Genomic DNA, 15,677 nt, shown 5'->3' on the forward strand with positions numbered 1-15,677 from the left:
GTGAAGTTCTGAAGTCAGGGTGCTGGCAAGATCTAGTTCTAGCGAGGCTCTCTTCCTGGCTTTTAGGCAGTTGCCATCTGGCTGCGTGCTTATGCAGAGAGAGAGAGATCTGGTTCTTTAGTTTCTCTTCTTATTTTAAGGGCACTTGGGCCATCTGATGCGAAGAGCCGACTCATTGGGAAAGGCCCTGATGCTGGGAATGGTTGAAGGCAAAAGGATAAGGGGATGACAGAGGGTGAGATGGTTGGGTGGCATTACCAACTCAAAGGGCATGACTTTGAGCAGGCTCCGGAAGATAGTGAAGGACAGGGAAGCTGGTGTGCTGCTGTCCATGGGGTTGCAAAGAGTCAGACACGACTTAGAAACTGAACAGCAACAAAGGACACTAATCCTTTAGAATTGGTGCCCCAATCCTTATGACCTCATTTAAGTTAGACCCTTCCTTAGAGGCCCTGTCTCTAACTATATCCACACTGGGAGGCGAGGGGGCTTCAGTGTATGAATTTTGAGGGACCAAAGCATTCAGTCTCAAATATTCTACCCTAGCCTTCAACAGTTCATGTCCTTCTCACATTCAAAATGCATTCATTCTATCCCAACAGCCCCCAAACCCTTAAGCCTTTCCAGCATTGGCTCTATAGTCCAGAGTTTCGTCTAGATGTCTGAATCAGATGTAGGTGAGACTTGAGGTTCGATTCCAGCCTGAGACAGAATTCCTCAATAGCTGTGAGACCATAGTCATGTGCTTCTGGATACAGTGTGGTCAGGTATAGGACAGACATTGTCTTTCCACAGGAAGAAACAGGAAGGAAGAATGCAGTGATAAGTCCCAAGCAAGCCCAGAAACTACCAAGGGTCATTCTATTAATTTTAAAGGTCAAGGAAAATCCTCTTTGGTTCAGTGTTCTGCCACCCAGGCCCCCTGGAGGACGGTGTCACCCCCACGGCTCTGTTGGGCCTCTCACCGAAGGCTCTCTGTAGAGACACCACCCCTGGGGCGGAGAAGGGCATCTTCTCCCCACAAACCCAAGATGCAGCCCTGCCCTTGGAAGCACAGAAGGGAATACCAGCCCTGCCCGGCCTTGTGGTGAGAGTGGCAGCCCTTAGGATCTCTGGGTGGCCTTTAGGGTCATCATTCCCTTTTTTGAAGGGTGACACATATTTGCAGGCTAGCTTTTCTGTCCTGTGAAGAAGCCTCACAGCCTTCCTTCATTTCCCGTGGTCTTTGTCTCCTCTGATGCAGACTGGTAGTGTCTGTGCTCACAGAATCTCTTTACTGAGTGATCGTTTAGCTACATCGTTGGGATCCTTGTCCCAGTATGCTTTTTCATTATGGACAGGCTGAGAATTTTACAGATCTTCAAGTTTTGCTTCTTTCTGCCTTCTGCTGTGTGCTCACAGGCGAGGAGGGAGAGCCTCGCTGTGTCTCTTCTTATAAGGGTTCTGACCCTATTCTTGAAGGCTCTGTCTTGGCATAATCACCTCCCAAAGCTGCACCTCCAGGCACCATCACGTTAGGGACCTCAATATAAAGATTTTGTGGGGACAGAAACATTCGGTCCATAGCAGTCCCCTGTCCTCCGCTGTCCATGACTTGTTCCTTACGTCTGCTTGATACCTCACCAGAATCTCCTTTAACATCTGTATTCCTAATATGTACCTCATACTTCTCCAGTCTCTGCCCACTGTCCAGTTACAAAGCTGCACCCACATTTTCAGATACTTGCTATAGCAGAAGCCCACTTCATGGTACCAAAATCTGTCTTACTCGGCTTTGGCTGCTGTACAAAATGCCGCAGACCACAGGACTTAAACAGCAGACGTTTATTTTCTCACTGTTCTAGAGGCTGGAAGTTCAGGATTGAGGTGCCACCGTGGTCAGTTTCTAGAGAGAGCTGTCTTCATGGCTTGGAGACGGCGGCCATCTGGGCATGTGCTCACAGGGCCTTTCCTCTCTGCTCGGCAAAGAGATACAGGAAGCTGTGGCTCTGTTCGCCCAAGGACCCTCACTAATCCTGTCACATCAGCCCCTCCCATGACCTCTGTCAACCTTAATTACTGTCTTGGAGGTCTGTCTCCAAATATAGCCACAGCGTGGAGTTAGGGCTTGCATATGTGGATTTAGGGGGACACAGGCATGCACTCCAGAGTACTCCCTCTTCTCTGGTTTTGTATGAACTTTGCTGAGGGGTCTGTTGCTTTCCTGGAATTTCTGTATGCTTTTTCCTTACTTGAATTTCTTAAAAAATGAGACCTTCCATTGCTCATTTACCCTCTCCAGAACAGTGCAGGCTACCGCAGAGAACAGACCCTCTGACACAGCTGGTGGCCGCTCTGTGTCTCTGTGATCCCAGGGGCTGACGTGCTCTCTCCATTGTTCACATTGCTAGGGACTGTGATGGGCATCACAGCCTCTCAGGCCATGTTGTCTTGTCTGGTTTTTTTTTTTTTTTTTTTTTCTTTTTAAGACTTGGGTTTCAGATTTCTGTTTCATGCTTAGAATTATTGTGGCTTTTGGAAGAGAATATTTTAAACTGGGTGAAAAGGCCAAAACAAAAAAAAAAATGTAGAATCAAGAAGTGAAAGCATAATTGTTTACAGTTCAGTAAGCAGTTGTGGTTAAGAAATGTGTCTGTTCATCATTGCCAGATGACTTAAAATTTTAAGGGGGAGCATAAGTTTTACAAAGAATAATTGTGCTTTTACAGGATTAAGATGTAAATTTCCTCAGAATTCAGTTTTTAGGTATTATAATCTAGAACTCCTAGTTAGAGCTTTATGAATTTTATTGTGAAATTATCTGTGAAATGAATCTGATGGCAGCTTACAACATTTACTCAGAAACTAAAATTTTGAGTACCAAGCATTAGTAATAATATAATAATGCACTTGGGCATACCAGACCACCTTACCTGTCTCCTGAGAAACCTGTATGCAGGTAAAGAAGCAACAGTTAGAACTGGACATGGAACAAGAGACTGGTTCAAAATTGGGAAAGCAGTATGTCAAGGTTGTTTATTGTGACCCTGCAGAGTAACGTTTCTTAACTTAAATGCAGAGTACATCATGAAAAATGTGGGGCTGGATGAATCACAGGTTGAAATCAAGATTGCCTGGAGAAATATCAACAGCCTCAGGTATGCAGATGATACCACTCTAATGGCAGAAGGTAAAGAGGAACTAAAGAGCCTCTTGATAAGGGTAAAAGAGGAGAGTGAAAAGGCTGGCTTGAAACTCAATGTTAAAAAAAGTTAGGATCCTGGCATCCGGTTCCAACACTTCATGGCGAACAGAAGAGGAAAAAGTGGAAGCAGTGACAGATTTTATTTTCTTGGGATCCAAAATCTTGAGGACGGTGAGTGTAGCCACGAAATTAAAAGACACTTGCTCCTTGGAAGAAAAACTAAATCTAGGCAGCAGCAGACATTACTTTGCTGACGAAGGTCCATCTAGTCAAAGCTGTCATTTTTCCAGTAGTCATGTACGGATGTGAGTTGGACCATAAAGAAGGCTTTCTAGTTGTTGTGCTGAAGATGGATCTTGAGAGACCCTTGAACTGCAAGGAGATCAAACCAGTCAATCCTCAAGGGAATCAACACTGAATATTCATTGGAAAAACTGATGCTAAAGCTGCAGCTCCAATTCTTTGGCCACCTAATGGTAAGAGCCAACTCATTGGAAAAGACCCTGATTCTGGGAAAGATTGAAGGCAAAAGGAGAAGGGGGCAGCAGTAGATGAGATGGCTGGATGGCGTCACTAACTCAATGGACATGAAATTGAACAAACTCCGGGAGATAGTGAAAGACAGAGGAGCCTGGAGTGCTGCAGCCCATGGGATTGCAGAGTCAGACACGGCTTAATGACTGAACCGCAACAATGACAGTGCAGTTAAAGACTCAGTAACTGAACACTCACAGGCCTATACTGTTGCTGGGTGTTTGAGATCATTGGTAGAATCAGGCATTGTTGTAACATCTCAAAAGAAAAGATAGTACAGTTGTGTACAAATAAATACAATTCAACTTTCAGTATATATTCATGAAAATAAGCAGTGGTACAATAGAGTGAATAGATCAAATACCACTTGGATTTGATTTTTTGGACTGTAGTGTTTATTGCAGTTTATTTTGCGTCCCTTGGGTACACATCACTTCCAGTTGAGGGGAGGGAGGTCACAACCATCTTGGTCGGCAGTGAAATCAAGAACAGAAGAGAGGTCCCAAATTTCTTTACACCGATTTGTGTTGTTGGAATTCATTCAGCTCATACGTATTTCATTGGTATTTATCTAAGTACAGTGCAAAGTTAATGATTTAGTAGACAAAATTATTCATTTTATGTGTTAAAATCTTGGTAAGTAAGAGCTACAGTGATGACATAATGGAGATAAACTACTGAACGGGAAACAACTGTGGTCAGAGCATTCACCTGGGAGATGGTGATGAAGTGCTTTCTTAAACTGAGAGTATGGCAATAATTTAAAGCTTCTTGAGAGCTGTGGAACTTGAGGGCAGAGCAGGGAGAAGTAACTGGTTACAAAAGCATTTCTAAACAGTGGACCGTTGTTTGGGTTACTCAGTGGTTGGCCCCTGAAGCGTTCAAGAACAGGAATGGCTGTCATCAAATTTACGCGGAAAGAGACAGCTCTGGAAGGCCTTGGGATCGGGCCGAGCAGTCTGGTACCAGACTGAGGAGGTCAGTTGGGGCCAGGCTGTTGTAATAACTAAGAGACATCTCAGTCTTACTAAGCCTAACACTGATATCTTGATATCACTGTTGTCCCCTGTCCCTTGCCCATCACACACACGCCTGCTCCTCTGTCTGCACAGGAAGCCCCGATTTGCTCTACTGTCTTGCCCTCGCACCCCAGCCTGTGTGTGCACATGTGTGTTTTCATGTGTGCATGTGTAAACACATGTGTGTACATGAGGTGTGAGGACCGAGGGAAACATGACGGGCACCTGCTGATGATTTGGCCTGATGAAGAGAAAAAGTGCCAGTTTCAGAGAATAGTAGACATGTATTTTAAAGCCAGACTCTTTATAGGTTAGCCTGTTGGAATATCTGTGAAGACAAAGAGTAATAATATGGGGAAAATCCCAAATTACTCTGTGGTCAACATTTGGATAAGTAAATGGAACAAGTTAAAGTTAATGCAACCATTATGAAAGGTATTTCATAATAAAAAATTACAGATGTTTCTGTCTCAATAGGAGGATGATTTCAATATTTCTCCCCACATAGCAATTCGGCTCGCTTGCTACTTTCTTTTATAATTTTTGTTAGTTTTTTGCATAGTATTTTTATGTAGGTATTCATGAAAGTTGTCCTCACAATATATATATTAATTCATCAATGTAACCCACTGAGAAAGATTGGAATTAACATGTATTATAAATGGACTCTAGCCACCTGTATATTGCAGATAAATCAATTCAAGTATCAAATATCAAATTATATTATTTGCTTGATTGTTTTTAGACCTCTTGTTTATTTAAAAGCAAAGACTTTTTTTAGAGCAGTTAGGTGATAAAAATAAGTCTCTTATTGATGCATTCATTCAGCAGATGTTTGCCTGGAAGGCGCCTGTTTTCCCTTGTAGCGCGGAGCGTTTTGTCTGCTCAGCCCTGGTGGCGTATTTCCTGTGAGTGGTCTTCCCCAAGCCTTCCCCGCTCTGGTGCTGTGTTGCTGTCCGTACCCTCCATTTGGTCTTCGAGCTCTTCTTCCTCGGAGTTTGGTTTCTGTCAGATTACACTCTTCCTTACCAGTGTTGAAATCCTGACTGTGTCCTGCCAGTGAGAAGCCTCACTGGAGTCCATTTCTCAACCTGGTGTACCTAAAAAAAAAAAAATTGTTTTAAACAAGTCCAATGTTTTAGTATAATAAAACAGGGGTAAAAGCATCCTCAGTTTCCTGTCTTTCACTGGCATTTACCCTCAAGACACTGCTTCCAGGACTCATGAGAACACTGTTTTCTCACCTAACCCTAACCCCTGAGTCCTGCCAGTGATCCTCTCTGCCCTGAAGAAGTCATGTGAGCAGCTGACTTGTTCAGTTTTCTTACTGGTCAAAACGGGAGATTAGTATATTCCTTACCTATTTCATAGAGTTATTGTGGATCAGGTGCGAGAATATCAATAGATGTAGAAATGCCTTGGAAAGTCAGTGTTGTGACAGCGCTGTGATGACAGTGGCCGCCTCTGTTGCGCGGGTAGCAAACCAGGCCCTGCACTGTATGCTCTCCGTGTCTCTCGGTGTTTGCAGTGTTCTAGACAATAGCTGATACCATCTCCATTCTAAAAGGAGGGTTCTCATGAGAAAGATAAGTGTAGATAAGGCAGTTGAGGGTTTCTGAGGGAAGGAACACTGCCTGTGGCTGGGATTCAGGAAACACTTCCTTGACAACATAGATAGAAGCTTCGACCGAGTCTCAACAGGGCTTATGAAAAACTGTTGTCCCACCATCACAGAATAGCCTTTTTGTATTCCCCTTCATCTAATTGCAAAATTGGTCATTTGTAAAACCAGTATCTGCTGTGCTCGGATTGAAACTTGGATCGAATGCATAATTGGTCTTGGATTGTCCAGGCTCTGTCTCCCGCCGAGGAAGGGGAGGTTACCCTGCTTCCTTTCTCCAGAGAAAGCCGACTTCGGCTTCCCCGCTGGCCTGTGGGAGGAGCTTCACACCCCCCCACCTAGCCCCCGAGCCCCACTTGCAGCCAAGACCTGTTAGTCAGGAAGCGTCCAGTGGTAATGGTCGGATCAGGGTTCATATTTATTAGGTATTGTCAGGAGTTCTCATAAAAATCTTCAGAGAAACTGCAGTCAGTAGCAGTGTGACTCAGAATTACAGGTATTTCTACTGTCATACTATTTACATGTCTCTGTAGTGTCTGGCCTTCTGTAAAATCTGTCAGGGACTGTAGAGTTGGAGGCAGACCATTGAAAACCTAAGTCACTTTGTGATCAGCCGCACGTAACAGTGACTGGTAACTGGAGGAAGAACAGTGCTGCCTGGACAGGCGCTGGCCCTTGAACTCCAGCGGGGCAGTGGGTACTGGGGAGCACAGGCCTCAGAGCCCTGGGCAGCAGCCGCTGCCAGTGGCGGAGGATAGTGTTGGGGGTGAGCCCTGAGTGCGCATACAAGTTTTAATAATTCCTGAAATATGTCCAGAAATGTTCCTGTGGCTAGCCCTAACCCTAGGGCTTTTCTTTTTGCTGCCAGTGAACTTGACTCCGCCCACTGCTCTGCTGCCCAGCGCAGGCAAAAAATGTGTGCAGCACAGTGACCCCGCATATGCTGACTTCTCTTCCTGTTCGCTTGCTGAGGGTGCACTGCCTTTTACTTGGAGACGCCTGTAGTGGCAGAGCCGAGTCCGTCTTCCCTTCCTAGGCAGTGCTGTTCTTATGGTGTGTTTTTACTCCCTGCAGGGACCAGTGCAGCCTAGCATTGTGCTTGTTCATGTACCTCCCCCTCCTCAGGGTAGACGCATGCCTTAGAAACGCTTGTTCCCAGTTGTGCTCTGGGGAGGTGCTGTGACCTTACTTCATACGTGAAGTGCTGTTGGCACTCAGAGAGAGGAGAGTATGGAACAATCTGGGGAAGAGGGGAAAATGATGGAGAAAAGTGAAAGGGTTTTTTTTTTTTTTTTTAAGAAATGGAAACGAGATTAAACTGTATATCCACAGCCTTGGCTCCGTTAAAGCCTTTCATTAACCGGTTAGCTAAAGTGGCAATGAAACTTGTATTAGTATCTGTTATTAACAAGACACGTGCCAGACACTTAGGTTTTATCTCATTTAATGCATTTACTTTTTAATTAAAAAGCAGAGAGTAATAAAAGTAATAAGTAGTCACTAACTAGGATTAACAGCACATTAATCTTCTGTGTCTTCCGCTTCACGTATTTTTATAACAGTATAGCAGATAAGTTTGAAGTCTCTTGGCTTCCCATCCTGAGGCACACTCCTTTCTCTCATGATGCAGTGGTTATCACAAGTTTTCTGTGTGTTTTACGAGTCCATATTTCTGTAACTGTCTGACATTTGTGTCTGTAATGATATTTTATTGGTCTTTGTGTTTGAGAGAAATAGCATTAGGGTGTTAGGCTGCCCACGGCTTGTTTACCCCTTTTATTTACTGAGATCTCTCCCAGCTGATACACACAGATCAGGTCCACTCATGTAGCTGCCGTGGAGTCTCCTCTGTCCACCCCCTCAGCCCACCCACTGGCCACCGATTGATGCTGGGTTGGTTTCCGGCTCTTACAACACTGAGTTGTGTGGCCTTGTCTCGATCTCCAGGAGCATGTGACAGAGGCCTTGGATGCATTTCTGCTATATGGTTACAGGCTATGCACACTGTCAACTTTATTTATCTTACTTAATTCTTAAAAATATTAATCAAAGCAGGTGGCATGATCCCCATGTTACATATGAGAAAAATGAAGTGTTGAAATGCTGTGTAACTGGGCCAACTTAATAAGAGAGCCGGTGATTGAATCCAGATCAAATTCCATCCACTTCAGTCTCGAGCCCTAACTCCCATTATTCCACAGAAATCCACAACTTTTAATCTGTATGATTGTTATAGTATTTGCAGCTGGTCAGTCATACTGCATCGTTTACAAGTAGGCAATCAGAGCAGGTAATGAAGTGGAGGAGCGTGTGAGACAGGGGGACCCCGGTCATGCTCCCTTTGTTGTTGTTTTTGAAAGGGTTCAAGTTTTAGAGTAAAAACATGCTTTATGAAATGATGGGTTTGCCTTTGTTCATCTCCTTCCAGGTATAAAATCTGGTGTCTTAACTGTGAAGATTCTAGAGCTGCATGAGGAATGCAGTGTCCACGTCGCCACGTGTAGGCAGCTGTCAGAGCTACAGGCTGACGGCCCTTCTCAGGGTGGGGCTGTGGGGGCCAGCCTGAAGGTTCTCTTCACCAAGGAGACTGCCCACTGTCTCAGGGGGCGTCCACAGGATGTTGTCCACATCTATCCTCCCTGGTGAGTGCAGTCACCAACTGTGAGTGTGTCTCAAAAGACTTTGTTATCAGGAACATTTTTATGACTTTATTATATGGTGATGCCAGGGGAAGGGAGCCAGGATTCAACATGGGTTTTATGTAACAGAAGCTCTGAACTGCCTCTCATGGCTTGTTTGTACTTCTGGCAACAAAGTTTCGATAATTTGGTGGGGGTGGAGGTCCACATCAAAATTTCTGCTTAAGGGCCATGTTTTTATAAAATCTGGCTGTTTCTGTTTTTATTTTTCTTAGAAATGTAATTTTAGTAATGGTGATTATTTTGTCGGAGGGGTAAAAATCATAAAGTAAGATGAAATAGGGGTTTAATCTTCCGGGGCATAAGTGGTCACTAGTGGATCAGAAATTATTTTTGAGGATACCATGTTTGTTTTCTTCTGCATAGGATATTAATTTTTACCACAATAAAAAGAGGGAAAGTTTGCACAGACTTGTTTTAAGGGTTACTAAGTTAACTATCTGTTCATCTGGCTGCTCCAGGTTTTGGCTGTGGCAGGACCCTCAGTCTTCACTGTGTCACATGGGGTCTTAAGTGTTGGCATGTGGTGTCTAGTTCCCTGACCAAGGATCAAACACGAGCACCCTGCACTGGGAGCGTGGAGTCTTTACAACTGGACTGACCACCAGCGAAGTCCCTCAGGGATATTGATTTTATTGGCAGTTTTTTTTTTTTTTTTAATTATTTATCTGTTTATTTTTGACTGTGCTGAGTCTTCATTGCTTTGTGTGGGCTTTCTCCAGTTGCAGAGAGTGCGGGCTACGCTCTGCTTGTGGTTCATGGACTCACTGCGGTGGCTTCTCCCGTGCGTGGCTCCAGAGCACATGGGCTTCAGCACCTGTGGCGCACAGGTTCAGTTACTCAGCAGCCTGTGGGATCTGCCTGGACCAGGGGTTGAACTGGTATCCCCTGCATTTCAGGGTGCATTCCTAACCACTTGACCACCAGGAAAGCACCCCTACTGGCATTTTTTAAATTTCATTCATCAATGAATTCTTAGATTTGAATTCAGCTGGCTCAGATGGTAAAGAATCTGCCTGCAATGCCGGAGACCCAGGTTCGATCTCTGGGTGGGGAAGACCCCCTTGAGAAGGGAAAGGCAACCCACTCCAGTATTCTTGCCTGGAGAATTCCATGGACAGAGGAACCTTGTGGGCTACAGTCCATGGGGTCACAAAGAGTCAGACACGACTGAGTGACTAACATTGTCATTGTCATTGTAAAGATCTTTAAGTTTAACTTCTTCCCCAGAGGAGGGATCTTTTCATTTTGTCTATAGTGAGTGAGCATTAGTCTCTAATTCAATTCTTCCAAATAGGCTGAGGATATCGCAGGTAACTTGAATTGCTTTATTTAAATTTTTAATACGTTTTAAAATTGACCAATATAATACACATATAGAATCATACACAGGTTACAAGTTTATATTTCATTAAGTTATCATGAGGTAAATACATAATTGTTGATTCGCATGGTGGGATACGCTGCTGTGCTTTTCCATAAGATGACTGAAGATAAATGATAATAAATACTCCATTTTGAACCAGACTATTTCTACATGTTTTTCTCTATAACATAAAACATAATTATAACTGTGTGGTTCAGGGGCTTCGACTTCACACAGTAATTTTGAAAATTCTGTGAAGAATTAGGAAGTAATCTTGGTGAGTATTTTAGGTAACAGAGCATTGAGTTCAACACTGCTTACTGAGGTGACACATTTAGGGTAAGCTAAGTGAAGTCCTAGGGATAAAGTGTTCTGTGGATTTGTTCTGAAAGAGGAAGACTTACTGAGGTCAGCAGATCCTGCCCTTTTTCTGTCTTGAGCAAGGTTGATTTCTTTCAGAGAAACTACACATCAGTCATTTTGATCCAGCAACACAGGCAGCTCCTGGCACGGGCACAAGTGCTGTGAAGGCCTGTTAGAAACATTATGGTTCCAGCACTAAGCTTTTGGTTAAATATTATACATTAATGAATGAATGGAATGCTTCATGTCTAATGTGGCCTTCCAGTTGGCCCACGTGTACTGTTTATCATAAAAATAAAGATTGGAAAAGCGAAAAGTTTCCTTGTTTTAAAAATATGTCTGCTTTCTGGCCGTGGTCTTCCAGAGGTGGGCTGTTAGCGCAAAGCACAGCCCCGGAGCTCCTGGGTGGAGAAAGTGCAGCCAGTGTTGCTGCCCGGCTCTCCTGGTGTGTCTCCCTCTTGGAACACTCCATGTAGCACACGAGTTCTGTCAGATAAACAGACACATCGTGACCTGTCAGATTAAAGCACATCCACGAACCCAGGAAATATCTCATAATTCAGTATAGATTTATTCTTAGTTGAAAGGTCTTGGAAACAATGCTGCTTTCTGCCTTCTGGGAGTTCAGATCATGGAAGCATAACATGCCTTATCCGTACATGTCCTAGCTAGAATGATGAAGTTTCTCCTAATTTTTCGAAGTTGTTTTTTCTTTTATTATTTTTAACATAATGATAATCTGTGAAACAAAGACAAAAGCCAGAATAGATAGTGGGTGACTTTTGCATGGTCTTGTTCTTCAGTGGCTTATTGTGGTCACTGAGAGTCCACACACACACCCCACCCCTCTGCCTCTGTAGGTATGGTTCTTTCTTACTAGAGGGTTTTTCATGACCCCAGGTCCACGTGACAAAACTTATGCCTCTCCTGCCCCTTTTCTGTATGCTTTCCTTGCCTCTTCTTCCCAACTCAAGACGCTCTTGGTTGCTCTGCTTACATGCCACATTGTGCCTTCCACACGCTGCTATTATAAGACATCTGATAGAAAATCATTTCAGTCACACTTCTGTCTGACGCTCCATGGTGAGCTTCTTGAGGGCAGGGCACATGTGATTGGTGCTTTGCAAGACCATATGACCATAGCGAAGTGAAGGTGTTAGCTGCTCAGACATGTCTGACTCTGCAACCCCATGGACTGTTGCCCGCCAGACTCCAGACTCTGTCCATGGATCCATGTTTTCTCAGAAAATCTTGAGATTAGATAACCAGCTCATTTTTGAGGAATTGAAATGGTAGTGGGAATATGTGTACCAGTATTTGTATCTGTGAAAGCACTCAGTTATTAGATCTTCCTAGCCTAGCTAACATGAAAATGCTTGGAAGTTTTCCTTCTCTCTCCACAAGCTTACAGGACAGGTAGTGTTCACTTAACAGCAGTGCTGTCCTCATCAGTCAGCACCAAGCAGTCAGGAACAGTGCTTCTGCACAAGCAGGATCCTTGGGTCTCCAGCTGTTTTCACAGGAGCCATACTCTCGCTCAGCCCAGCATGGCGACACTGTAGGGACTCCATCACCATCCTTTAATGGCTGGAGAAAAATCACCAGGCGGAAAAAAATCAGAGTAGTCTGGTTGATGATTGGGAAGTAGATATATGTTTGACCACAAATCTTAAGCATATTTTTTTAATAGTATCAGGCTTTTTTTTTTTCAAAACCGTGTGGAACATTCATGGATATTTTGAGGAAGTTTGAAAATAATGTTGAAAATGAATATATGTTAATTAATAGCTTACTCAGTAATTATGCTCAGTAAAAATGCCATCCTTAGCTGTTTTAGGAATGTAATCTTGAAAGAATAATCCAAAGACTACTGTAGTGGGAACACTAATATGTAAGGGATTTCTCTAACCCCAGTCACAGCATCAGTCTCTCAGTGGTTCTGAACCCTGGACCACTTTCTCATTGGGCTGAAGGTCAGCTCTTACCTTCTACAATGTCTATGAACAGATCAGCTTATCATTTTGCATACTCTTCTCCTTCAGAGAAGACAGTAATGTAAAAAGAGTTCTGACTCCGTTTCCTTTCCAAAGTTGGTCTCAGACCCTTTTCTTTTTTCTGGTAACAGAAAATAGAAATGCCTGTTTGATTTTACCTGCATCTAGAATCCTAAGGATTTTAAAAATAATTGATTTAAGAACTATGACTCCAGTCCAATACAGAATTAACTTGTTACCTGCTCTCTTTTGTGGGATGTAGAATTTGTCATTTCCATACTATAGATGAGGGAACAGAATTAATACAGTTTAAGTGTAGCTGTTTGATGCAGGCAGTTGGGTCATAACATTCAAAATTCTTGACTGTCACATCTGCTTGCATTGTGTCTATCACCGTTTTTACTAACAGTGTCATGGACACGTAGTTATTTAAGTTACTTTGGATCTGTGAGGAAGCAACTTCATGTTCTAGCAGTAGATGCTTCATAGATTCTCTTCAGGTCCTGGGGAGGTTGCCATGGAGAGTGGGAGACTGTTGGAGACTGCTGGGAAGCCATGGCATGATTCTCCTGTGATGTTGCCCTGCGTATAAAGGCAGCTGGATTGGCGTTGTCTTTACCTGAAGCCCCTGCGTTAGGGAAAGCTGTTGAGGAAGGTAGGCTGGTGGTCCAGCAGAGGCATACGGGTGCAGTTTGCTGTCCTCCTCATGCCCTGCCAAGTATTCCGGAAACATATTCTGAGTAGAATGTACTCATGCAGGGTAGTATATTTTGTTGTCTCACTTTGTTTTGATTTTTACTCTTTTCCTGCCTTTCATGTAGAAATCAAACCAGCTTTCAAGGAATAGATTTGTGCTTATTAGATGGCTGTTTCATGATTCTTCTTGTTGTTCAGTTGCTAAGTTGTGTGCGACTCTTTGTGACCCCATGAACTGCAGCACGCCAGGTTTCCCTGTCCTTCACTGTCTTCCAGAGTTTGCTCAAATTCCTGCTGTTGTGTTGATGATGCCATCTAATCATCTTATCCTTCTCCTCCTGCCCTCAGTCTTTCCCAGCATCAGGGTTTTTTTTCCCAGATCAGCATCATCTTTTCCAATGAGTTGGCTAACACGCTTATTTCCAGCCACTGCCCTCTGTCACGTCAGCCCATCTGAAAACCAGACCTGACTTTTTCTCTTCAGATTACTTGTCATGCACTTTCCTATGAGGCCGTAAGTGTGGGCTGAGGGAAGGATGGCCGGTGTCGCAGGAGTAGGTAAAGCAAGAGTACAAGCCTCCTGTTTGTGGAACTTAGTTTCAGATGCTCTTCACCCTTAGTATGCTACATACACCACTTTCACTTGCAGACATGGTATTCCTGGATGTATCCTTCCCTAATACTAGTTGAATCAGATAGTGCCCAGTTCATGATAAGTCCATGGCCATCTCATGTCCCTTGTCAAGGCTGCATGATTATCTAATATAGTCAGGTGTCCTGTCACCACTGGGAGCCAGCAGCAAGCCAGGATTTCCTGTCAAAAGGAAAACAGTTATTTATTGACTAAAGCATGTCTTAGCCCCCAGACCTTTGGTCCTTCTGCTCTTCTGTTTTGGCTCCAAGTATCTCAATCAGCTGTAGGCATTTCCATTAGTTACTGAGACCAGGACAGAGATCCTTGTTGTATCCTGGCCTACATGGAGTGCGTTCTCTCACCTCGCTGAATGCTGAGCCTTTTAGGTCACTCAGGAGATAGAGAAGAACACAGGTGGGTGGAATGAGAGATACTGACATTCGTGCCTCTTTTTTGGTGGTAGCAGATGAAGAGCGCAACAGTTTTTCTCTTTGGAGGAAATACCTTAACATGCTTCCACATCATAGCACCTTTGGAAACTTTGCGCAGGGCACAAAATTTACTCTGAATTCTTTTAGCATTTATCTTCTGTCCATTGGTACAGGCTTGTATTGCCAGGGTGTCTTAGGCTACCTTTTGTTTCCTGTTAACACATTCTATCTGTATGACGCCCTCTTGTCCTGTGAAACAGTGAGATGATGAGGTTCCTGTAGGCTGAGCTGCAGTGAGAACTGGAGTTTATATCGCGTAATGTCAGCAAGATGGAAGTAGCCTGCTGTCGGCCAGGTGAAAGCAGGTAGCTTTCTGTTTTCTCTGCTGTTTGGGACAGAGAAACACACCTGCACATACACATTCAGCTCTGAGATCAGTAGCTGCCAACCAGGGCAGGCAATGTGCTGATTCTCTCCAGTAGAACTCACAGCTCGATCTGCAGCTGCAGCAGGGGCTGCTCCTGGTAAAATCTGTGGTAACTGCTGTCATCCTCAAAGCCGTCTGTGTTCTATGGAGGCCTGATGCCAAACAGGAGGGGAGAGAGGAGTCAGCAGCGTGCCTGTCTCAGTCTCTGAGATGATCCCTCAGAAGATGTGGTATCTCTTTCATTGTTGTTTGCAGTGCAGAGAAACTTTGGATTTCTTTTCAGCTCATCTCATCACAGCAGTTCTCATTATATGAATCAAGGTGCAAAGGTGGGAGTTCTTCCTGTTTCTGAGTATATGTTCCATCCACAAACTCAAGATCTGGGCAGATAATCATAAGACAGACTTCATTTGTGTTTGTCACTCATGAAACCTTCAACTTGGCCAGTAGAGCACAGGGGTATTGAGTCCTCGGGGATCAACATTACATCAGGACAGGGACCCGTAAGTCCGAAAGGTCTAGCTTTCTCTTTCTCCAGTGCACTGCTGCTGCTGCTGCTACTAAGTCGCTTCAGTCGTGTCCAACTCTGTGCGACCCCATAGACGGCAGCCCACCAGGCTCCGCCATCCCTGGGATTCTCCAGGCAAGAATACTGGAGTGGGTTGCCATTTCCTTCTCCAATGCATGAAAGTGAAAAGTGAAAGTGAAG

The 15,677-nt window shown here is 44.1% G+C and overlaps 1 protein-coding gene across 1 annotated transcript in view; it reads left to right on the forward strand.

Annotated features, from left to right (window-relative positions):
- SPIDR (scaffold protein involved in DNA repair) overlaps nt 1-15,677 on the forward strand; it is a 276,652-nt gene that overhangs the window by 120,127 nt on the left and 140,848 nt on the right. The window contains exon 8 of the mRNA XM_070382423.1: nt 8,787-9,000. Coding sequence (XP_070238524.1) covers nt 8,787-9,000 — 214 coding nt within the window. The remainder of the gene's footprint in view (nt 1-8,786; nt 9,001-15,677) is intronic.

The sequence above is a fragment of the Bos mutus genome, chromosome 14 (genome assembly GCF_027580195.1).
Source record: "Bos mutus isolate GX-2022 chromosome 14, NWIPB_WYAK_1.1, whole genome shotgun sequence".
Classification (NCBI taxonomy): domain Eukaryota; kingdom Metazoa; phylum Chordata; class Mammalia; order Artiodactyla; family Bovidae; genus Bos; species Bos mutus.